This window comes from Hypomesus nipponensis, chromosome 17 (genome assembly GCF_054491055.1).
Source record: "Hypomesus nipponensis isolate SF chromosome 17, ASM5449105v1, whole genome shotgun sequence".
Taxonomy (NCBI): domain Eukaryota; kingdom Metazoa; phylum Chordata; class Actinopteri; order Osmeriformes; family Osmeridae; genus Hypomesus; species Hypomesus nipponensis.
Genome location: NC_140377.1, coordinates 11,410,639 through 11,433,917, shown reverse-complemented (window position 1 = coordinate 11,433,917; position 23,279 = coordinate 11,410,639). Strand labels below are relative to the sequence as shown.

General features: G+C 47.1%; 1 protein-coding gene, 1 long non-coding RNA gene and 1 other non-coding gene across 3 annotated transcripts in view; 1 reads left to right on the top strand and 2 right to left on the bottom strand.

Moving 5' to 3' along the window:
* Nucleotides 1–224: 224 nt before the first annotated feature.
* Nucleotides 225–364, bottom strand: LOC146253562 (small nucleolar RNA SNORA50). Its single transcript, XR_014731966.1, has one exon. It is a non-coding gene; the product is annotated as a small nucleolar RNA SNORA50 (small nucleolar RNA).
* Nucleotides 365–390: 26 nt separating this feature from the next.
* On the bottom strand, nt 391–1,168 carry LOC146253561 (uncharacterized). The gene is made up of 3 exons (XR_014731671.1): nt 911–1,168; nt 703–828; nt 391–514 (listed from the first exon to the last, which is right to left on the bottom strand). It is a non-coding gene; the product is annotated as an uncharacterized LOC146253561 (long non-coding RNA).
* A 110-nt stretch (nt 1,169–1,278) lies between these two features.
* The window catches only part of ern1 (endoplasmic reticulum to nucleus signaling 1), a 32,550-nt gene continuing 10,549 nt past the window's right edge, over nt 1,279–23,279 (top strand). Inside the window, exons 1-16 of the mRNA XM_084676805.1 lie at nt 1,279–1,541; nt 6,178–6,298; nt 8,268–8,301; nt 13,890–13,962; nt 14,142–14,214; nt 15,094–15,216; nt 15,492–15,593; nt 16,760–17,021; nt 17,953–18,031; nt 18,319–18,475; nt 18,728–18,843; nt 19,670–19,885; nt 20,158–20,419; nt 20,579–20,669; nt 21,341–21,530; nt 21,659–21,758. Of these exons, the coding sequence (XP_084532931.1) occupies nt 1,467–1,541; nt 6,178–6,298; nt 8,268–8,301; nt 13,890–13,962; nt 14,142–14,214; nt 15,094–15,216; nt 15,492–15,593; nt 16,760–17,021; nt 17,953–18,031; nt 18,319–18,475; nt 18,728–18,843; nt 19,670–19,885; nt 20,158–20,419; nt 20,579–20,669; nt 21,341–21,530; nt 21,659–21,758 (2,074 nt within the window). The 5' untranslated portion in view covers nt 1,279–1,466. The remainder of the gene's footprint in view (nt 1,542–6,177; nt 6,299–8,267; nt 8,302–13,889; nt 13,963–14,141; nt 14,215–15,093; nt 15,217–15,491; nt 15,594–16,759; nt 17,022–17,952; nt 18,032–18,318; nt 18,476–18,727; nt 18,844–19,669; nt 19,886–20,157; nt 20,420–20,578; nt 20,670–21,340; nt 21,531–21,658; nt 21,759–23,279) is intronic.

Below are 23,279 nucleotides of genomic sequence, written 5' to 3'. Positions count from 1 at the left end.
TCACCTGATAATTTAACAAATTCCTTTAAATGGTTAGCCATCTTTGAAAAACGTATGCTTAGGTTATGCTTAAGACACATCTGCAGCATAAATGTCATGATGACATTGATATAACTCGGTGGACTGATCCAAATAATACTGGTTTATGTAAAAATTATGGGTTAAGATATGTTAATGAACTCACATTCAAAATCCAAACGTTAGACAAACTTGAAATGGTATACACTTGTGGGTTGCCTTTAAAAGAGAGACTTGGTAGAAAAGCCAAGAAACCCCAGTTATAAACAATCCGTTTTCTGCTCTTGCACTATAGCTTGGCCTAAGCAGCCATTGTTAAGGCCACCCAGGTTCAAAGAAAGTGCATACCACAGAATGATGACTACGGCAAACTGCAATAAATTGATTTTTATTTAGACACTTCACCTTCAGTCAAAACATTTCAAAAGCAATTTCAATGAAAGCATCTTTACAGCCACAGGAACAGGCCACGTGGCGAGGAAATGGGCCGGATTACCTGGAATAAAACAAAATTGGTCACAACCCTTCCATTCGTTGGAGATTATACCTATAAACAATATTGGTCATGTCAGTCATGTAAATTGACTTCATTATCATTCAGAAGTCTAACGCGTTAAACACATCACGCATAACCCTCTACGTTTCATATACAATACGCAAGTTAAACCACTTGACATTACCCACCATTCTCGTCGGAAACATGGAAGGCTTATCTAGACTCCAGTCATGGACACTGGGTCAGAGGGCCATGCCGACCGCCATGTGCTCCTGCAACGTGGTAGCAGCACTTCGCAGACTGACGCAGATTTCCTGTTAAACATATCGTCAGCAATCAAATTTCTCATTCCTTAATATAAATCGACGGCGACTATTTATAAGAGGTACCACTTACCTTGGATAAATTGTGGACTGCGTTTAAGCAGGCTCACGAGTGTCACGACCTGCCTATCGTCCACATTTGTCTTGCAAACTTGTAAATGACTATCCATTTATCCATATTTATCAAAATGGTAAACGTACAATACATGCTCTACCACCAAAGCTAAATATGACACCCACATTATTAAATATGTTTAGTAACCCGCTTCACACACAGAGTAAATTACAGCTATACATTGAGTCAAGAGCAACGGTCGGCTGGCGGAAGCTTTTATATAAAGGTTTTACAACGCCTATCCGGTAGGTTGCCGAGTCCTCATTGGTTGTCAATTTTCTCCTCGTTCTCTCTGTGGACGTCAGAAACACAGTCCCTCCCCCACATATCATGAGGAAGCCAACTGAAGCAGGGAAAACTCTCAATAAACTGAGATAGGAGAGTGCTCTACGGTTACCCTGAAGAGAAAGCTATTAAAAAAAAAAATGTTCAGACAAGCCCGTTAGATCTTGGTTAGCTATATACAGCGCCTGTTTTCTATGTCAAACTCGCTCTGTTCTCGGTTGGACTCGAGATGGACTGGACAGTTTTCAGCCGGGGCCCATGGTTCATTTTCACGTTGCTGTGCTGCATTGACCCTCTACGGATGGTAAGCTGTAAACCCAGCTTTAGCTAACAAACTAGCTAGATGGCTAGCTGGCTTGTTGTTATTGACTGTGATACAGTGTTCAGTAACTAGTCATTTGGTGTGATGCCATTTAATAAGTAAGGTAAAAATGGCACGACAATGGCATTCGCCTTAATTTGCGGTAAAGTACGCTGTGCTTGAGACGTGGGGTTCATTGTTAGCAAGCTGCTTAGCGTTACATCTTAATATCTTGGCTCGCTAGGTAACTAACTACTAATGTTAGCTAGATACGTTGCTAGATATTGTGTGGTTAAATCTAGTCGGCCACTTACACAGTACTGGCCAGCTAACGTATGCATTGCATTGCTTTAGACAACACCTAATTCTGTAATTTACGGACCTGTAGGCTATGTACTGTATATGTAAATATCAGCGTAGCTGTCAAGTAAGCACGCTCTGATTAATGCAATCATAGCTAGTTAGCCATTTACTTTTAAGCGAAGATTAAACCAGTGCAATATATACAGCCTTCTACTTGCCAGTTTAGCTTGGTGGATAAGATTAACTAGCTTTAAACCCCTCCTGGAAGGGACCTCCTCCTGAAAACAATTAGACTATTTGATTAGTAGAACCTCTGTCCTCTGCTGGTTTGTGTGTAATAGCTGGTTGGGTCTTCAGTTTGTTGATTTGAAATGCCACTCGGTAAATAGGTGGGAAGGGCAGCTGATGGGGCAACAAAGTAAATATAGTTTAATACTCGGCTTCTTCATAATCACACTTGATTATGAATAACTTGATTTGAAAAGCGAAGACCCAAGAAATATCTAAATGGTTATTGTAGCAGCCTAGTCGGTTTTAAATCCAACAACAATATGTTGGAAGTAGAAAGTGATGTGTAGTTTAAATTTGTATGTCTGGGTATTGTGTTGCCCTTGTTGGGTCTACATGAACTGCTCCCCAGAATGTTGACAAATAGAATGTGTTGCATGAATAAGTGGACATGTGCTATGATGAGTCAAACATTCACGTTATGGTGAGATTAGACTTTTGAGTGATCTCAAAAATCCTGGTTATTTGGAATATTGTTTTAATAGTTTTGAAAGTATTATAATTATTTATGCATTACATGATTACGTGATAGAGTTTAACACAAGTCATGCACGTCGTATAAAATGCAAAAAGATAGATTGACAGACTGAGTAAACATCTACTACTGCAAACAAGTAAGACAGACGTGTTGCTTGCCTTGCATGGTACCTCTGCTAATGGAAGGAACGTTTTTAGACCAATTTGGAAACTTTCCGTGAAGGGTGAGTTAATTGAGGAATAAAGCCTTTACTAGAATGAACGGGTACACATAAGGGCGCATGGGTAGAGAATATTCAGAGTCTAGTTTACAGGTGTATAGCCTACTTTTTATTGGTTAGTATTTTTAATCATAGGGGAATTTATGCTACTCATAATCCAGCCGAAGTTTGGTAAGTGACTATATTTGTATTTGTAAAAAGTCGGCAAGGCTACAGGTTCATAAGAGTTCTCTGTCCTGGTCCTCTCAACTGTTTTCTATCAGTCTAACTTTTGTCATATATCGTGCAAAAACGTAATTTCTAAATGTATTAATCCCTTATGCATTGAGTTTATGATGGAGCCAGGAGCTTGCTGCAAGATTCAGTTGCACTGACTTCAGGAAGCAGCTCACAGTTCTGGTTTCTGTTCTCATAGTAGTTGCATCAGATAAGGTTTTAGCCGCATTTTTGTAGGACCTTCAGCAGGTTATCAGACATGCTCAATATTACTTTTTTTGCAGCAGGTGTGTAGGTTGGTGGGGAGTGGGGACCTACTGATGTTCCACCAGGCACTGGCAAAAAGCAGTGCAAGAAAAGTGTCTGTCGTGAGAACTTATGCTCTAAGTATCAGAAGCGTCACATTACCCTGAAAAAGATGCTTGTGTTTGCCTCTTTGTGTTCCCTGAGAAGTGTCTATTACTATCGACAAATGGTGGGAACCTACCAATTGCACGTGCTTGTAAACTTCTGGCACTGATGTTAGGAGTGTAGGAGGGTGAAGAGACAGTCTCTACTGGGACGAATGGGCACGTTTTATATACTGTCCCTTTGAGCCGCCGTCTGGCCTCATTGGAGTAAGACAGAGAGAGCCCGAACCTGCCAAGAATTTGGTTTCGCCCTGTTCTTGTGCATTATGTAACACGCTTTCGCAATGTCTGACTTTTCCATGTTTAAAAGCTGTTTAACATTGACATTTAAGGAAGGAATCCTATGTCCCTTTGTTTTTGTTTTTGTCTTCCACTCTTTAATCCACCAGCATAGCCGTGCGACACATCTGACAGATGTATGAGAGTTCTGGGGTCGGGTCTAAGGGTGCTGCTATTTCAATAATCATGTTTCTCTTGCAGCACATGTTGTTTTTGCTTGTGAAACTGAGTGTAATGGAGGTTATGGAGGGTGAATCAACTGCAAGTTGACTTGTTGATGTTTTTTCTAAACTGTCATGTCCTGTGGTTCATGTGTAGTCAGTGCTGCTTTGTAGGAACTGCCACAGGTGTACAGTATTGACACAAGCTCTCACACGTTGTGTACTGTAAGGTTAGAGTATGGGAACTGTGCCAACACGAAGGGACAGACACTTACTTTTCATTGCGCTGGACAATAAAATATTTTTGCTTGTCAGATTGGAAGTTCCTTATTCAACCCTTGTAAATTATTTTCACGTGATTTGGCATTTCTGTTTTTTATTTTATTTATTAAAACACACACAAAATAAGCATCAAATGTATGCACAGCTGATTAAAGTGTTAACGCCAGGAGTTTTAAGATCCATCCTAGAGAGTAGCCTTGTATAAACACTCAACAAGTAAAATGAACACTCCACGTGTTAAATTAGCTGAAATGTGCTGTGTAGTGGGCCGTTGCAAGTCTGATTCAGCTAAGGCCAGGTCGTACACTGAACTGTGCTCTGTTTGTCCTGCATGCCATGCGCTCAGGCCTAACTGTCAGGGTCTGGGGGGCTTTTTATGTCTCAATAGCAATTTACTCTACCACCCTGAGCCCCTGGTAATTGGCTGAGTGCAGAAAGAAGAGCCTCTTAGTAATTGGCGGTTGGTGATCTGCCTCAAACAACAGGGGCTATATTCAATACCCTGAGGTCTTTTTCAGAATAGGCTGCAGTGTTGCCATTGATACCAGTGTATACATTTATACACGTATAGCTATGTCTATAAATGGTTTAGTGTAAGCACTCCTCTGCTATGTCACTTCCTCTTGTATTATTAGGTGCGTTCAACTTCATGGAGCGCCGTCATCGCCGGCAGCTGCCTGCAGCCAGGCTGACTTGAAGCAGCCAATGGCATTTTCAGCTTCAAGGCATCCGGCTGGTGTTGGCGCAGCCGGCTGTCGGAGCCGCCGGCGCTGCATGAAGTCGAACGCACCTATAGTGTGCCAAGAGCAAGATGAAAACCAGAGTTTGGGTTATCAGGTTAATGTGTTTTTTTTAAATAGTGCATACACTTCACTTCCGGCTAGCCCAAGCCTGTTCTTGCAGGCCATGTGGTGAGAAAGTTGATTGTTAGTTTGCTGCTGTCTGATCTCCCTTTTCAACTGTTTATACCTTGCTTCATGCTCACCTCTTTCTTGCTATCTTTCTCTCTGCCTCTCCCTCCTTCTTTCCCTCAGTCGACTGTATCAGAGACAGTCCACCCAGTGTGTGTCCACTCCCTTCCTCCCTGTTGAGTTCTTAAGACTGCTGAGCCCAGTCCAAGCCTGCCCATGTGGGCCTGTGTCTGTCTGCTCAAGTGGGAATAGAGTCTGGAAGGAGCCTCAACCACATGGTCTTCTCAGCCCACTGTTCATCTGTGTACTTCCAACAGCCCCCTTTTCTCTCTTGCCATGTCCATGCTTAAACCTGGCACACTTTATCAGGAATGAGGCAGTGTAAAAGTGTGGAAAGTGCACGTGTTGTGCCTCGAACGCTTTGTGACCCCCCCCATATCTCCCCTACTCCCCACTCTTATCTGAGACTTGCTGTTTCAACTCCTGGAATGGTTTCATGCCTGCAGGTAGCTCATTTGACTTTGTTTGTTTGCCCTAAGGTATTTACTTCATAAAACAATCATTTGGGGCTTGTTCAAAGAGAGAGAGAGAGAGGCGGGGGGGGGGGGGTGTGTGTAAGAGCTGGTTAGGGTAAACCCCTCTGGGCTACTCATCCCCACCACCCCCTCCTGGGGTGTGACTATTCTCTGGTAGAAGGCACTCCTGGTGCAATATAACCTGCTAGGGAAGAAGAGCACATGTTCATCGCCTATGGTCTTTACCTCTTTTATGGATCTTGGGCTATGTCACCAAATGGCCTCATAGAATAGAAGGAATGTAAAATGAGTTTGTTAGCTGGATGGTTAGCCAAAACCTAATGGGGGGGGGGGCGACTGTGATCTGTAATTAATTTTGTTAATTAGTGGCGTGAGTTCATTCCTATTGCACATGCATAAGGACGCATTGGATATCAACCCCTACCTCCTATGGTTTTATGAATGCTAAAAAAGTATTAATTCATTGCTAGTCAGTCAATTTTACATACAGAAACCTGTACAGTTAGATGAGGCCTCCTGTGTGACTTGGCTCATCAGTTTTTGTATTTTGTTCAGGGTTTTTGCCAAGGCAGCACTGTATCTCTTCCTGAAAGTCTGCTGTTTGTGTCCACCCTCGACGGAAACCTGCATGCCGTGAGCAAGAGATCTGGCTCTATCAAATGGACGTTGAAAGAAGGTAAGAGAGAGGGAGAGAGCTCTACTGTACAATTCACTTGTTTGTTACTGTGTTTCTTTCTAGCTAACGTTCAGGTTACGCCTACAAAACAAAAGCCTCTTTGTGGTGTGCCCCAGGACCCACAATGGGACCCCACTAGCTTTTTGAAAGGGAAGATATTTTAAGTGTTTGTCTATTGTCAAGCAGAGCCAACCTGATTTATAACCGAGACATTGTGATGAGATATCATTACACGAAGAATGCTCAAAGTGTAGAAGGGAGGTGGGGTTTGTAAAGAAGCAGAGCATCCTCAATCAGAAGGTTGCCGGATGGATCCCCCGCCGTGCCAACTGACGTTGTGTCCTTGGGCAAGGCCCTTCACCCTACTTGCCTCGGGGGGAATGTCCCTGTACTTACTGTAAGTCGCTCTGGACAAGAGCGTCTGCTAAATGACTAAATGTAAATGTAAAATGAGGTGGAGTAGAAAGGCATAGAAAGGCATAGCAAACGGCATTTGGTTTAAGTGAAATGTCCCAATTAGTAAGGAGAGGTTGTTTGCTGTTGTCGACTGTGTGAAAGTTGTTCAAACGGATGTTTCCCTCTCATGCCTATTGCTGGCACATGAGTTAAATGCAGTTGTCTTCTGCTTGTTCAGCTGGTAATCATTAACAGAGAGAGTGGAGCAGATATAGCCTAGTTGTAGTCAAGGTCACTGTGGGCAAGGGTGAATTACTCTGTGATGATTGTACCTACACTCACATTCAAACATCAAGTCTTTCGATTACTTAGATTTGTTAGCACAATTAGCATGTTGATGCAGGTCATATCCTAAGTCATACGTGCCAGCAAGGTTCAAAGAACATATTGATATCCTTGCCAGACAGAATTGTTTAAGCTGAAATTGGAAAGAACAAAAATGTGTAGTTCTTCTCAAGTTACACCTAGTAGTCAGTCAGCATCACTGACACAGGTGAGTGTGGTTGCTTCTACCAACGCCCTGAGTTTCCTGAAACACCTGTTGAACTTGAGCCTTGGTGGCCCACACCGTGTGTGTGTGTGTGTGCGCGTGCGTATGGAGGCCTCAGAGCCGGCAGCATAACCAGCCAGCCCAGCCCAGCACCCTCCTTTGAACCCCAAATGTGATGTTCAGGTCCATACCAGAGACTCCTCCTCGTGACCTAAGTCACCCAGACAAACACACACAGATATGGTTGTTGTTGTTGTTGTACCTTGGGATTTAAACTTCATAGGGTTTGTATTTCGGCTCTAGAGTACTTTGCTGAGAAACGGCCGTTGATGTCAAGTAAATGGAGTTGGAGGCATGCCTCTTAACAAATGTTTGTTTTACTCCCTGAACCATGTGGCGTATGTTCCTGTACTCAATATTGATGCATGAGGATGAATCAGACCCAGCAATAATTCATGAACCACTGCAGGCCAACATAATGTTGTTTTCCCAACATCCCAATACATTCTTTGAATATTGAAACCTGGCTACACCCTCCCTCAGAGGTTATTTTCCCATGTAATTCGCCCCCCCCCCCAGTGTTGGTTCACTGCAGCATCGTGTCTCTGAGGCCTGGGTGTCTGTCTGGCCCTCAGCTAGTGTCAGCCTGACATCAGGGGTCAACTGAAGCCTCCTCCCCATAAACTGTGTTTAACTTGTTTTATCAGGAAGATTGGGGGGGCATTAGCCTCTTATCAGTTCCTGCTCTCCCATAAACAGTAAGAGGATGCAACCTAGCCTAATATTGGGTTTACACTAGCACAAACAAAGGCATTAACAAGAACAAGAATGTATCATACAAGACTGTATGTAGGCTTGCAGTAACATGTGTACTGTGCGTGTGATTGGTAGAGAGAGTCAAATGAGCTCTGTATGGCTCTTGGAATAGTTAACCTTGTGTTCACATCTATGCACAATTGCTCAATAGGCATTGGAAATGTTTTTGCAATTCACAGAAACGTATTTCTGTTTTTCCTTTTACAGATCCTGTTCTACAAGTCCCTACACATGTGGCAGAGTGAGTAGCATTTTGTGTGTATGTACAAACGTGTGTGTGTGAGTCATTTACAGGAAGCCAGATGCTGACTATGCATATCTCTACTCTTCTTCCTTATTTTAATGACAGAAATGCAGTTACACTATGCCTAGTCTAAAGAGACCAAATTGTGTATAGTTTGAGAGGGAAAATAACGGTTAGGTTATTATCTCTCTAATAATGTGTAATATCTGTGTGTACAAATGTAGAATGTACAAATGTACATTACTGGGGAAATTGTAGGGTGTGCTTGCTTGCGTCGGTTGCAGGTGGGTCCGTTTTCCCTTCTAGTGATATTTTCAAGCATTTAGCCTACTCATATTGCATAATTCATTAAGAACACCCATTGAAACAAGAAACCCCCTTTGAAACAAGTGACTGTAACAACGTTGTCACTGGCAGTATTTCAGATGGAATTGCGATTCAAATAGTACCGTCTGTTAACTGAAAATAAGCCCCCCAAAACTTAAATAAGTTTGATATTAATTTAGGGGGACATGGCTAATTCAAAAGCAGTTTGCTAGAGGCACGCTAGCTGCCGTTGCTATCCACACTTCACTGATTGGCTGTTTATCAATCCACGTTTTCTTCCGTTCTTGTGTTCTTGGGAACTCGTTTGACGTCATCTTTCATTACCCAAGTACGGTTCCAGTCCAAAGAAGTCGCCAAGAATGCCAAAAATACCCGGAAATGTTCCTGATCCGCTCCTTTTATCGAGGATGCTTAGGATGGTGACTTGACCGGCGAGAACGCTTCTGATTTCCCAGAAGTCCTTGCGGACTTGCAAGACCATTCTCGCAAGAACGATCTTCAAAAGAATGCCAGCCATTGTTTGAAAGCGCCAGAAATGAGAATGTTTCTTTTGTAAGGGATAATGTACAGAACGCCGGTCATTATCAGGAAAATAAGCCCTGACAGAGCGAAATTGCACCCTGACGCGAAGCAGAGTGGTTTTGTTCCGCCCTGAAGGGGCTTATCTGTGACTCTGAGGCTAACTCAAATTCTAAGTTTTACACAAATAACAAAAATATGCTGACCCGCTGGCTGTCTTCGCAATCGCCATATCTTTAAAACACTGCTCTCCATTAGGATGTAGAATTGACCCTGGTACGAAATTTAGAAAATACTCATCAGACATAGATCGGCAACACTGTTGTTGACGAGTGTCAACACTCGTTGACAATACTGTTGTTGCTGCCTCAATAAAAAAAAAAGTCAATGGAGGCTGACGGGGCTCCTCACGTAGCAAACAAATCTACGTTTTTACAGCAACCTACATTAAAATCCCACCACCTGGCTGCCTTCACAATAGTCATATCGTCTTAACATTTCCCTCTTTCTGTTTTTTTGTGTGTAAAATTTAACTATAAAATCGTCTCGTCTCGTCATCTTCCGCTTGTCCGGGGATCGGGTCGCGGGGGCAACGAGCTAAGCAGGGAGGCCCAGGCTTCCCTCTCCCCGGCCACTTCCACCACCTCTTCCTGGGGGACCCCGAGGCGTTCCCAGGCCAGCCGAGTGACATAGTCCCTCCAGCGTGTCCTGGGTCTTCCCCGGGGCCTCTTCCCAGTGGGACGTGCCCGGAACACCTCACCAGGGAGGCGTCCAGGAGGCATCCTAATCAGATGCCCGAGCCACCTCAGCTGGCTCCTCTCGACACGGAGGAGCAGCGGTTCTACTCTGAGCCCCTCCCGGATGACCGAGCTTCTCACCCTATCTCTAAGGGAGAGCCCGGACACCCTGCGGAGAAAGCTCATTTCGGCCGCTTGTATTCGCGATCTCGTTCTTTCGGTCACTACCCATAGTTCGTGACCATAGGTGAGGGTAGGAACGTAGATCGACTGGTAAATAGAGAGCTTCGCCTTTCGACTCAGCTCCTTCTTCACCACGACGGACCGATGCAGAGCCCGCATCACTGCGGACGCCGCACCGATCCGCCTGTCGACCTCGCGCTCCATTCTTCCCTCACTCGTGAACAAGACCCCGAGATACTTGAACTCCTCCACTTGGTTCAGGATCTCCTCCCCGACCCGGAGATGGCACTCCACCCTTTTCCGGTCGATAACCATGGCCTCAGATTTGGAGGTGCTGATTTGCATCCCAGCCGCTTCACATTCGGTTGCGAACCGCTCCAGTGAGAGCTGAAGGTCACGGCCCGATGAAGCCAACAGGACCACATCATCTGCAAAAAGCAGCGACCCGATCTTGAGGTCACCAAACCGGACCCCCTCAACACCCTGGCTGCGCCTAGAAATCCTGTCCATATAGGTAATGAACAGAATCGGTGACATAGGGCAGCCCTGGCGGAGTCCAACCCTCACCGGAAACAAGTTCGACTTACTACCGGCAATGCGGACCAAACTCTGGCACCGGTCGTACAGGGACCGGACAGCCCCGATCAGGGAATCCGGTACCCCGTACTCTCGGAGCACCCCCCACATGAGCCCCCGAGGGACACGGTCGAACGCCTTTTCCAAATCCACAAAACATGTGTAGACTGGTTGGGCGAACTCCCATGTACCCTCCAGGACTCCGCGGAGGGTATAGAGCTGGTCCACTGTTCCACGGCCAGGACGAAAACCACATTGCTCCTCCTGAATCCGAGGTTCGACAATCCGGCGGACCCTCCTCTCCAGGACCCCCGAATAGACTTTCCCAGGGAGGCTGAGGAGTGTGATCCCCCTAAAGTTGGAGCACACCCTCCGGTCCCCCTTTTTAAAGAGGGGAACCACCACCCCGGTCTGCCAGTCCAGAGGCACTGTCCCCGATGTCCACGCGATGTTGCAGAGTCGTGTCAACCAAGACAGCCCTACAACATCCAGAGCCTTAAGGAACTCCGGGCGGACCTCGTCCACCCCAGGGGCCCTGCCACCGCGGAGCTTTTCAACCACCTCGGCGACCTCGGCCCCAGAGATAGGAGGGCCCCCCCCGATGTCCCCAGACTCTGCCTCCACGTCGGAAAGCGTGTTGGTGGAATTAAGGAGGTCTTCAAAGTATTCCTTCCACCGATCCAGGACGTCCCCCGTCGAAGTCAGCAGCGCACCGTCCCCACCGTATACAGTGTTGACAGAGCACTGCTTCCCCCTCCTGAGTCGCCGGATGGTGGTCCAGAACCTTTTTGAAGCCGTTCGGAAGTCATTCTCCATGGCCTCGCCGAACTCCTCCCATGCCCGGGTTTTTGCCTCCGCGACCGCCAGAGCCGCGTTCCGCTTGGCCTGCCGGTACACATCAGCTGCCTCAGGAGTCCTACCAGCCAATAAAGCCCGATAGGCCTCCTTCTTCAGCTTGACGGCATCCCTCACCTCCGGAGTCCACCACCGGGTCCGAGGGTTACCGCCGCGACATGCACCGACCGCCTTGCGGCCGCAGCTCCGGTCAGCCGCTTCAACAATGGAGGCCCGGAACATGGCCCATTCGGACTCAATGTCCCCGGCCCCCCCCGAGACATGATCGAAGCTCTCCCGGAGGTGGGAGTTGAAGCTCCTTCTGACAGAGGGTTCCGCCAGCCGTTCCCAGCAGACCCTCACATTACGTTTGGGCCTGCCAGGCCTGACCGGCGTCCTCCCCCACCATCGGAGCCAACTCACCACCAGGTGGTGATCAGTTGACAGCTCCGCCCCTCTCCTCACCCGAGTGTCCAAGACATGCGGCCTCAAGTCCGACGACACGACTACGAAGTCGATCATCGAACTGAGACCTCGGGTGTCCTGGTGCCAGGTGCACATATGGACACCCTTATGCTTGAACATGGTGTTCGTTATGGACAAGCCGTGTTTAGCACAGAAGTCCAACAACAGAACACCACTCGGGTTCAGATCTGGGGGGCCGTTCCTCCCAATCACGCCCCTCCAGGTCTCACTGTCATTGCCCACATGAGCATTGAAGTCCCCCAGGAGGACGAGGGAATCCCCGGGAGGAGCGCTTTCCAGCACCCCATCCAGAGACTCCAAAAAGGGTGGGTACTCTGAGCTGCCGTTTGGTGCATAAGCACAAACGACAGTGAGGACCCGTCCCCCCACCCGAAGGCGGAGGGAGGCTACCCTCTCATCCACCGGGGTGAACCCCAATGTACAGGCACCGAACCGAGGGGAAACAAGTATTCCCACCCCAGCTCGACGCCTCTCACCAAGGGCAACTCCAGAGTGGAAGAGAGTCCAGCCCCTCTCAAGGAGACTGGTTCCGGAGCCCGTGCTGTGCGTCGAGGCGAGGCCGACTATATCTAGCCGGAAACTCTCTACCTCGCGCACCAGCTCAGGCTCCTTTCCCGCCAGCGAGGTGACGTTCCACGTCCCTAAAGCTAGCTTCTGCAGCCGAGGATCGGACCGCCAAGGCCCCCGCCTTCGGCCGCCGCCCGTCTCACACTGCACCCGACCCCCATGACCCCTCCTGCGGATGGTGAGCCCACTGGAAGAGGGTCCCACGTTGTCTCTTCGGGCTGTGCCCGACCGGGCCCCATGGGAAAAGGCCCGGCCACCAGGCGCTCGCCATCGAGCCCCACCCCCGGGCCTGGCTCCAGGGGGGGGCCCCGGTGACCCGCTTCCGGGCAGGGGCAACTGGGAACCATTGTTGTGTTTCTTCATGGTTGGTTTTTTTGAGCCACGCTTTGTCTGGTCTTTCACCTGGAACCTGTTTGCCTTGGGAGACCCTACCAGGGGCATAAAGCCCCCGACAACATAGCTTCCAGGATCACTAGGACACGCAAACCCCTCCACCGCGGTAAGGTGGTGACTCACGGAGGGGTAACTATAACTTTAACTATAAAATTTGCTACGAAAATACTACTTTGACACTTTCTAGCATGGCTGCCGCCTAAAAGACTAGGCAGTCTCACGGGCGACCCGCACTCGCTCAAATTACAAAGACTTTCACGATCGAAATCAAAAATCCGAGGTTGCAGTTCCATTCAATCGCTTTCTCAACAAAGCCAAATGGTTGGGATTTTTGGGGGGTGGTACAAAAACGTTGTAACCTCCTAAACTGTGCAACGGAACATAAATCCCAATACAAGCATCGCAATCGAGACCAAGACAAACATTTTGACACAGGCGTTGTCTATGTAGTCCAAATATTGACTGAGCCTTAGGGGCGCGAAAATAAACAATAATAACAATAATATTATAAATGTATTATGTAGGAAACAGCAAACAAATGAAGGCTACATAGTCATTTGCATGAATGTAGGCTAACGAAGCATTGTAAATTTGACTAGAATAGATGTGGAGGTTGACTTCAGAGATGACAGAGAATTTAAATTGTGATCTGAGAAATATAGTTACTAAAACCACAGAGAATAACTGTCATCCCCAGCTGCATCAAGGCCACTGCTACAATTCCAGAAATACTTCTGTCACCGACATCATCGCTAGCACTGTGCCCTATCTATAATTCCAGCAATCTGTGTGTGTTACCAATTTGATCATGGACACAATACTTTAGTTTATTAAAACAAACAAAAATGTGTGTATTATCCACAGTTGGACCACCTTCATCACTTTTTGAAAGTTGCCTTGGAGAAACCCAAGACAAATTTCCATCACAAAAGTGGTGTTTGTCTCTGTTATTTTTTTCTCCAGACCAGCATTTCTGCCTGACCCCAATGATGGCAGCCTGTACTCTCTGGGGGGGAAGAACAACGAAGGGCTCACGGTAGGAGGAATAACAGCCTGTACTCTCAATGGTTACTAAGGAACACTCGGTTTCCTCTCTACCTAGAAGTGTGCTACATCTCCTTACCACAGTCGATAAGCAGGTCATGAGTTTGTGCACCAACTTTGAGTGTGTATGTGTGTGAGAGATGTCTGTGCTAATTCCCCATATTTTGACAGAAACTGCCCTTCACAATACCGGAGCTAGTTCAGGCATCACCTTGTCGAAGCTCTGACGGAATCCTCTACATGGGTAAGACCTTTACAAAGCACCTGGTAACACACACTCACATACATATACAAAGCACAAAATGACACATACTGCCTGAAAGGGCTGCCTGGTATGCAACATCAACTTGTGAAACTGCAGTAATTCGTTTTTCTTTGAAGACCACCATAGTTTCCAACAATCTCAGACTGGATTTGACACAACAAAGACAGACATGCAGAATCAGGCTGTCTTTAGTTTTAAAAGCCACTCACAGAAAATAATATTTGCATATTATGTAGTACACAGTGTGTCAGGCTTGACTCCTGAGTGAATGTTATCTCTTCGGAGTAGAAGACGTTAGAATATTTCCATCCCGTTCCAAGCCCCAGCTCTTTGGAATTCAACACCGTTTGAAGCTGTTGAACACGTTATCGAGTCACTCGTTATCTGTGTAGTAGTAGCCAGGGCATTCCTTTACGGAAGCCACTGCTAGCACAAAGGAAGATACTATTGTGTAAAAGCTCAGTGTACTTGTTTTCTTCACAAGACGCCCGTCACTCAATGCCAAACCAACAGCAATCATCCGCCTGTCTGAACAAAGCCCACAGAGAGGAACTACTCAGGCCTTAACAGCATCCCACTCTCTGGGTGTGGTTGGCTCCACAGCAGGCGCTGTTTCCTAATCCGTTGGTTTTGCCAAGGGCCAGCCAGACTCACTGTCAGTGCCACTCCCTTCACCAACGAACTAGGAAGTCGGTCCGAGGCTGTGGTAGTTGTGACTGTAAATAATGATAAGCTGTCACCGCCCAATCCCATTTGGTAAAGTGACATTTGTATGTAAACATGGGGTAATCAGCTGTTAACTGGACCTCCCATTAAGGTTGTCCGTTGTCTGAAGAGTGTGTGTGCGCGTGTGTCTAGGTAAGAAGCAGGACCTGTGGTATGTGGTGGACCTGCTGACGGGAGAGAAGCAGCAGACGCTGACTTCATCGTTTGCTGAGATGCTGTGTCCCTCTTCATCGCTCCTTTACCTGGGACGCACTGGTGAGGCCCTGCAACGGAACACCTTCTGTCCTAACTGTAACCTGCACACACCTACCATCCTACCTGTAACTTGCACACACCTGCCATTCATCCTACCTGTAACCCACACACACCTACCTTCATACCTGTAACCCACACACACTTAGTATCCTACCTGTAATCCTCCAACCCACATGCACCCACCATCCTACTTGTAACCCTCTAACCTACACACATCTACCCAGATATAATATACTCACACGTATACTGTGTGTTACACCCTGTCCCCCCTCCAGAGTACACCATCACAATGTACGACACAAAGAGCAGAGAACTGCGCTGGAACGCCACCTACTCAGACTACGCCTCTACTCTGCCCGACGACGAAACCAAATACAGTAAGAAACCGTTTATCCCCCGACTCCCCCCACTCCTAACTAGGGTTGGGTATAGTTTGGATTCATACGATTCCGATGCCTAACCGGTTCTTTTAATATGATTACGTTTTCTAAACAATTCTTAAACCGATTCTTGAAAAAATGAAAATAATCAAAGAAAGGCTCTTTTGTAGAGTTTTTTTTATTAACTATTTAAATGTAACAATATATTAACGTTTTAAAGTAGCCTACTTAAATATATAATAAATAAACCTAAGTCACCTAACACACAACTAGAATAATGTAACAATAAATAACATTACACTATTAACAAGTAACAACAAAATAAATATTGGTATGCTAACTCAACCAGCTTCAAACTTTAGCAGTTCTTTTGCAGAAGAATTACCATAATTTGCCTTCTCTGGCAAGATTCGACACCGCTCTTGACTTTTGACATGTCCTGTACAGGAGAAAACTCTTTCAGGTGGTGTCGAAGAGGCCTGTACACACGGGTATGAGTTTGAAAGGGTAGGCAAATTGGGGAGGCTGTCCCGGGACCAGGGACTGATGTCCGCAAGCTGTTGAACACGGTGCATCTCTCTGCTTTAAGATGTATTCCATGTGTTGCCGCATGTTTCAATACATTCAACGTGGTTCCCCCTTTGCACATAATTGTTTTGAAACATTTGTTGCATTTTGCGATGTCCGAATCTTTGGCTGTGAAATACAGCCACACTTTCAACCGCTTCGCTTTAGGCATTTTAACCCTTCAGCCATCAGGTCACAATGACCCCAAGATGACACAAGAGTTAAATGCACTAAAATCTAGCTAACGATAGACTAGCAGAGCAAGTGTAATATGTAGCCTAGATTTACGGTAGCTAGTTAACGGTAGACTACAGAGAAAGTGTGATATTTTACGTCTGTTTCGGAGCGACAGAGGGAAAATATTTCAGTCGACACATTAAGTGGAACCAAAATGAGGAACAAAAATGTGCGTTCTATTCCGGTCCGATTCCTACCGATTGCATAGGAACCGGTTCCATAGTGGAACCCAGTTTTTACCCAAACCTACTCCTAACCAAACTCTCATCAATGTCGCCACAATATATCACATGAAATCACCTTGACGTTTTTTAATAGACGAGTGTACAACTTGACAAGCCCCTCTCCGGTCTCGGCAGAGAATGCCCACTTTGTGTCGAACGGGGACGGGCTGGTGGTGACGGTGGACAGTGAGTCGGGCGATGTGCAGTGGGTCCAGAACTACAACTCCCCCGTAGTGGCCATGTACATCTGGCAGCGTGAGGGCCTGCGCAAGGTGGCGCACACCAACGTCGCCGTGGAGACTCTGCGGTACCTGACCTTCATGTCCGGGGAAGTGGGACGTATCACGCAGTGGAAGTACCCCTTTCCCAAGGAGAAGAAGCCCAAGAACAAGCTTATGTAAGCAGGGCGGATACACACACACACACACAGATACATACATACATACATACATACATACATACATACATACATACATACATACATACATACATACACACACACACACACACACACACACACACACACACACACACACACACACACACACACACACACACACACACACACGCACGGTTACAGAGATACAAACCAACATGGATGGAGATAAAAGAAATGGAGATGCAGGTGGACACACACAAACGCACCACCGAAACTCTTGTTTCTCGTTTCTTCTGAAAACGGCTGTTGTGTTAATAGAAACGGCACTGTGAATTGAAACCGTGATCCAAAGACACCTCCTGTGTTCTCTAAAATCAACAAGGCCTCGCATGTCTACACAATATTGCCTGGTTGTGCAATCTAACTTCAGCTTGAAACCCATGCAGGCCTGTATAAGGGATTCACAGCTGCTGCATTCCAGTCACAGCTGTCACATGCCCAAGTGAGTTAAGCAAATCCACGGTGGATGTCTCTTAATGAGCCTCGAGATCAAATGTGCCCATATTACGTTAAAACTTCAAATGGCAAAACAAAGGCATGTTCATACTGTACAGGAAGTGCCTTGAAGGAGAAACCCATCACAAGGGCAGGGATCCAATTCAACGGATCATTAAGGAAAGAATTATCCGACTCATTAGAGTCCGTTTTCAGTTTAGAAACACTTCACTATAGTCTTATTTAGAGGAGAGTGGCCTTGCTATACCCACTAAAAATTAGTGTTGGACATTGATATGTACATTTGTGTGTTTAGAATCAACATTCACAACTGAAACACTTACACTTTAAAAACCTATCCAGTGCTAGGCTAACATAGCAAACAACCTGAAGCAACACATAACCTAACAAGACATTACCCCCCCCCCCCCCCCCTTTGCTGTCTGTACCACAGGTCCACTCTCTATGTGGGCAAATACTCCACCAGCCTGTATGCCTCGCCCTCCCTGGTTCATGATGGAGTCACAGTTGTGGTGAGTCACACCTGTCCTGGATTGGTCTTCAGCCGGGTGTATGTGGATGGAGTCATTATGACCCTGTCCCTGTCCTGGGGTAGTCAGGCATGTTTACCTGGCCCTGCCCCAAGTTGACTCTACCTCTGGACAGGATCCCAGCACCAGAGAACCAGGTTCCGAGAAACAGATTACCAGGTTCCCAGCTACAAACAGGGTGTTTTGTCAGTGTTGAAGCAAGTTGAAAGGGACGTGATTCCATCCGCTTTCTCTTTCTGTGTGTGGTCCGATCTGTGTGTGTGGTGCAGCCCCGTGGCAGCACGTTCCCCATGTTGGAGGGCCCCAGCAGCCGGGAGGCGAACGAGGAAGAGTGTGTGATCACGCCCAGCACTAGTGTAAAGTTCAACGCCGCCCTGCGAGAACGCAACCGCATCAACTTCATGAGGAACCACCTGCTGCTCATAGGTACACACCACCTCTCTGGTCCTTGATATTCTCCTGCCAGGCTAAATAGTCGACATAGTCCCCCCCCCTCCTCCGCCCAGGACCTAGACGCGTTCAGAACTGTCTTTCAGTGAGAGCGCTGCCCTCTGCTGGCCACTATGGTGAAAGCACTGTCTGTTAATGGAGTGTATTCCTTCCTTCTTTCTTTCTTTCTTTCTTTCTTTCTTTCTTTCTTTCTTTCTTTCTTTCTTTCTGACTCTCTTTGTCTGTCAGGTCACCACGAGACACCTCCTGATGCTCATAACAAGATCTTGGAGAAATTTCCAGACAGCATCCCTCGACATCAGGGCAATGTCATCCCTCCCACCACCGAAAAGACATTAGAAGAGGTGTGTGTGTGTGTGTGAGAAAGAGAGATAGGCCGAATCCCAATACTCCCCCTTACCTCTTCCCCTTAGCCCTTCCCCTTAACTTACCCCTTCCCCTTGGCCCTCGAAAGTAAGGGGTAAGGGCTACATAGCCCTAGGAAATGGGACACCACTTGGTTACAGGTACGTCATCTAACACGTATCGATATCTCCAAAGCAAGTAGTGTTATGCACTGATTTAAACGAAATTCGCTGCTAATGGAGTTTACTTTAAACTGTAGACATGCTAGTCAAAGAAATGCGGGACTGTTGTGCAATTCAGCACTGTAATATTAGCGTACCAAACTAGCGATTTTTAGAAACGTTTCAATTAGGAAAATGGTTGCAAATATATATGTTCATGACTGCATATAACACAAAACAAGACTGTCATAATTTTCTTATCAATTAATTAAGCCGAAAATATTATATTTAGCGGACTCTCTGGATGATCTGGCCGCCATTGTTGCTGGTCGCGCAGTTTTCACATAGCCCTAGGGTTCAAGTAAGCTCCCGACCTCACTTGGTTTTAAGGGGTGTATACCCCTTAGTCTTAGCCCTTCCCCTAGCTCAAAAAGAGTATTGGGACACCACTAGCTCTCACGGGAACGCGCAAAACGAAGGGGAAGGGGTAAGGGGTAAGGGGGAGTATTGGGATTCGGCCATAGTAAATGCTTGGGTTACTCGTTAGCGCCAAATCACTGCTAATGGATCCCTGTCGCACTACTTCCTGGCACCCCTTTTACATTTAATCTTCCTCTCCTCCATGTACTATTGCTCCCCTCCTCCACCGTTCCCTCCACGCCAGAAGGCGAATGAGAGCGGCCGAGAGGAGGGTCCCCCGGCCCCGCCCCACACCGCCGTCCAAGAGCAGCCTCCCGGTGGGGGCGGAGGAGGAGTGGGGGGGCGATCGTCAGCCAAGCCTGAGGCCCCTGTGGACACCATGCTCAAAGACATGGCCACCATCATCTTCTCCACCTTCCTCCTGGCTGGCTGGCTGGCCTTCGTGATCACCTACCCAAAGGTGAGCGTGTGGCCAGGGCTCCACCTACTGGTCAGCTGTGGAGCAGCAGGGATCTTTCACTGCTTGCCTCAGATCTGTGCATATGCAAAATCCCTTTTTGTTGTTGTTGTCGTCGCACTACAAATAAATCCGATCAAACAAACACAGGTTGAATGCTTAATCTCTTTGAACATGTGAGTGCATGTGTCCACTCCCGTAGTACCCCCCCACATGCCCACGTACACACCAACGGTGTCTCACCCCGGCCCTCCTCCCCATCTTCTGTCCCCCAGAGCGTGCACAAGCAGCAGCAGCTGCAGCACCAGGAGTTCCAGAGGCAGATGGAGGAGAGGCTGGAGCTGCTCCAGAAGCAGCAGCCCTTCCCCCCACCCTCCGACCTGGGCCTGGCCCCGGACACAGACTACCTGGAAGTGGCCCGCGCCCGCTTCGAAAGCTCCGACCACAGCAGCCCCAACATCACGCCCCGGGCCTCCAACCACTCCAACCTGTCTGTGTCCGAGCTGGGCAGCTCCGCCAACGAGCATGACGATGGAGGTACGAAATGACACACACACACACACACACCGAGTACGCACACAGATTCATTTATACATATTTCTTTAAAACAATGAGATTCAAAACGGCTTAGCCTTAGCCTTCTGGATTGATCCATTGTTAGTGTTCATAAAGGTAAATGCGTCTGTGTTTTACCAGATGAGGACATCAACACAGTTCGTGTGGGAAACATCACGTTCAGCCCCAAAAATGTGCTGGGGCATGGTGCAGAGGGAACCATCGTGTACAAGTGAGTCTCCATCTATGCCAGTGGACGACACTAACACCTCCTAAGCTCTTAAATTTAGTCTGTGAGTCATAGTCTTACATAGGTATCAGTTTTAAGGGCAGAAGTCCTTCACCTGTTATAGTTTCACAAAGGATCATTCCTGGTCTTATTTCAATCAGGAGAGACCTGGATAAGTGAAAGATATTTATTACAGAATAATAAATGAACTACAATGTTTGGTGCTTGGACCCCGCGGGGAATTATATAAATCAACGGGCGCCTGCCCAAAGCCCGAAGAGAATCCCCCGCGGAGGCCAGACACTGGTGGCGGTGGCACAGCCGACGACTAATCGAGCCGAAGATGGAGACAGGAGCCGGGCGGCGACGGGGAGGTGGAGGGTCGCGCACTTGATGGCATGAACAAACTACACAGGGAGGGAATCGTGTTTAAAAGGCACTGATCCTATGACGCCATGTATTGTAGGCGGGAGCACTAATCAACCTGAACCCCAGTGACCGCCCGACCCGGGAACGGGGAAAAGAAGGGCTTTCTTAGCGGGGGGAGTGAGCAGTGTTTACTACGATTGAGCCCGAGTGCGGGGATCGGTCTTGCCTGACTGAACTTGCGCTATGCTTCATATGTAAGGAGAATGATGTGACCCTCCTGTGAGCCTTGGTTCTGTGTTCTCCAGGGGTCAGTTTGATAACCGTCCGGTGGCGGTGAAGAGGATCCTGCCGGAGTGCTTCAGCTTCGCTGACCGAGAAGTGCAGCTGCTGCGCGAGTCAGACGAGCACCCCAACGTCATCCGCTACTTCTGCACCGAGCGAGACCGCCAGTTCCAGTACATCGCCATCGAACTGTGCGCCGCCTCGCTGCAAGAGGCATGTGCCCTTCACTTAACCTCTCTCCCTCTCTTTTGTTTCTCATCCTTGCACCCTTTCTGTTGTTTGTCTCCAGTTACTTTTCACCTGCGCTCACGTACTTGTTTGTGCTGGGGTGTTTATTTCAGTATGTGGAGAGGAAGGACTTTGACCGGCGCGGACTGGAGCCTGTCGTGTTGCTGCACCAGACCATGTCAGGGCTGGCTCATCTGCACTCTCTCAACATAGGTACTGCTATCATCTGTTCCATGTGGCTTTTCTGTCATACACTCACCAGGGCAGTTTCCTTTCACTGCATTAATAGTCCTGAACCAAGAACAACTTTGAATTAGACTCGGTGGTTCTCAACTGGTCTATCCTCAGGACCCACATTTGCGCTTGGTCATACACGACCCCAAAATAAATTAAATAACTTTTGTGATGCTCTTAGCTCCTGGAATTCTTGTTGAGAATACGCAACAGTTTTTTCTGCATAGCCCAAGTGTTTTTGTCTAAAAGGTGCTTTAGCTTTGATGGCTTCATGTTTTTGTTACCCAGTCTGTTGCTACAGGGCTCCAGACTGTGACCAAATGGTCGCATTTTGCAACCAGTTTTTGAGACAGTGCGAGTATTTTTTACAAGCACTCGCGCATGTGTGACCTACACATTTTTAATTCATCGGGTTTGCACAATGTCAGCACACGTTAGCAACAACGCATAGATACAACGTTCTATTGAGACAGCAAAATGTACTTTCCTTCTGCATTAGTACCGTAGCTTAAAGTCTAGGAAAGTTGAGGCTATTTTTCGCTAGGTACCTATAAACCTTAGCCTGGCTGCCAGCCCAACTTCTCCCAGTCCACAAAAAGATTTGCTCGGGAAGTTGGGTCTGGAGGGTCTCGTATTGGGAACAACTACATAAAACCAGGATCTGGGCGGACCAATGAAATTACCAGGGCGGGCTTTATACGATAATGGACAGATGATCAACAGTAACGTAATCAACAACGTCACGAAAGAGCCCTTGGGTTGAATTTGTTTCCAACAAACAACATATTACCGGAGCCTGTTTAAGGAGAGCCTGCCCACTCCCTATTAAGCCCCATTGTACCGAATTTTATTGCAATTCCACCAGAGTTCCACTGGGAGTGATCGCGGTCGAGAGCAAAATGAATGGGAGTCTATGGAGCTAAACGGCTAAATTTGTCTCTTTCGCCCTGATTGTCGTTGATAAATCTCAGATTTGATTGTAGTTTTTGCATGTTCAATATGGATTACGGGTCAAAAGTTGAATGAACGAGTACTTATGTCCTTTCGATTTCTTACAGGGTAAGTCGTTGTTGCCCATTACACGCTAGCATTCTGCTAACGAATGCTGATTGGTTAGTGAAGGCCTGACTACCATATATATATATATATATATATCTATATCTATATCTATGCTGACTACGACCAGAGATCCCGCTTGATGGCATCCGAAGCAGAACCAGAATGTCAGAGCATTAGCAACAACATTAGCAAGCCAAAACTCTTTCTAGCATGTGTATTGACAGGGAGAGCCTAACCTGTCAGCTGTGTTGTCGATGCCTTGAGAGAAAAGTGGAAGTAACCAGAGCTCGCCGTCAAGCAGTAGCTCTGGTCGTATGATGTGTATGACGTCAATGCCATTTTAAAAGTATTGTATTTTTTTTTGCCTCCCCTTTCGAATTCAGAATTCAAATTACTAGACAAAAAATTTTATCCTGAGAAAAGTGGATTTTGAGGGGTATA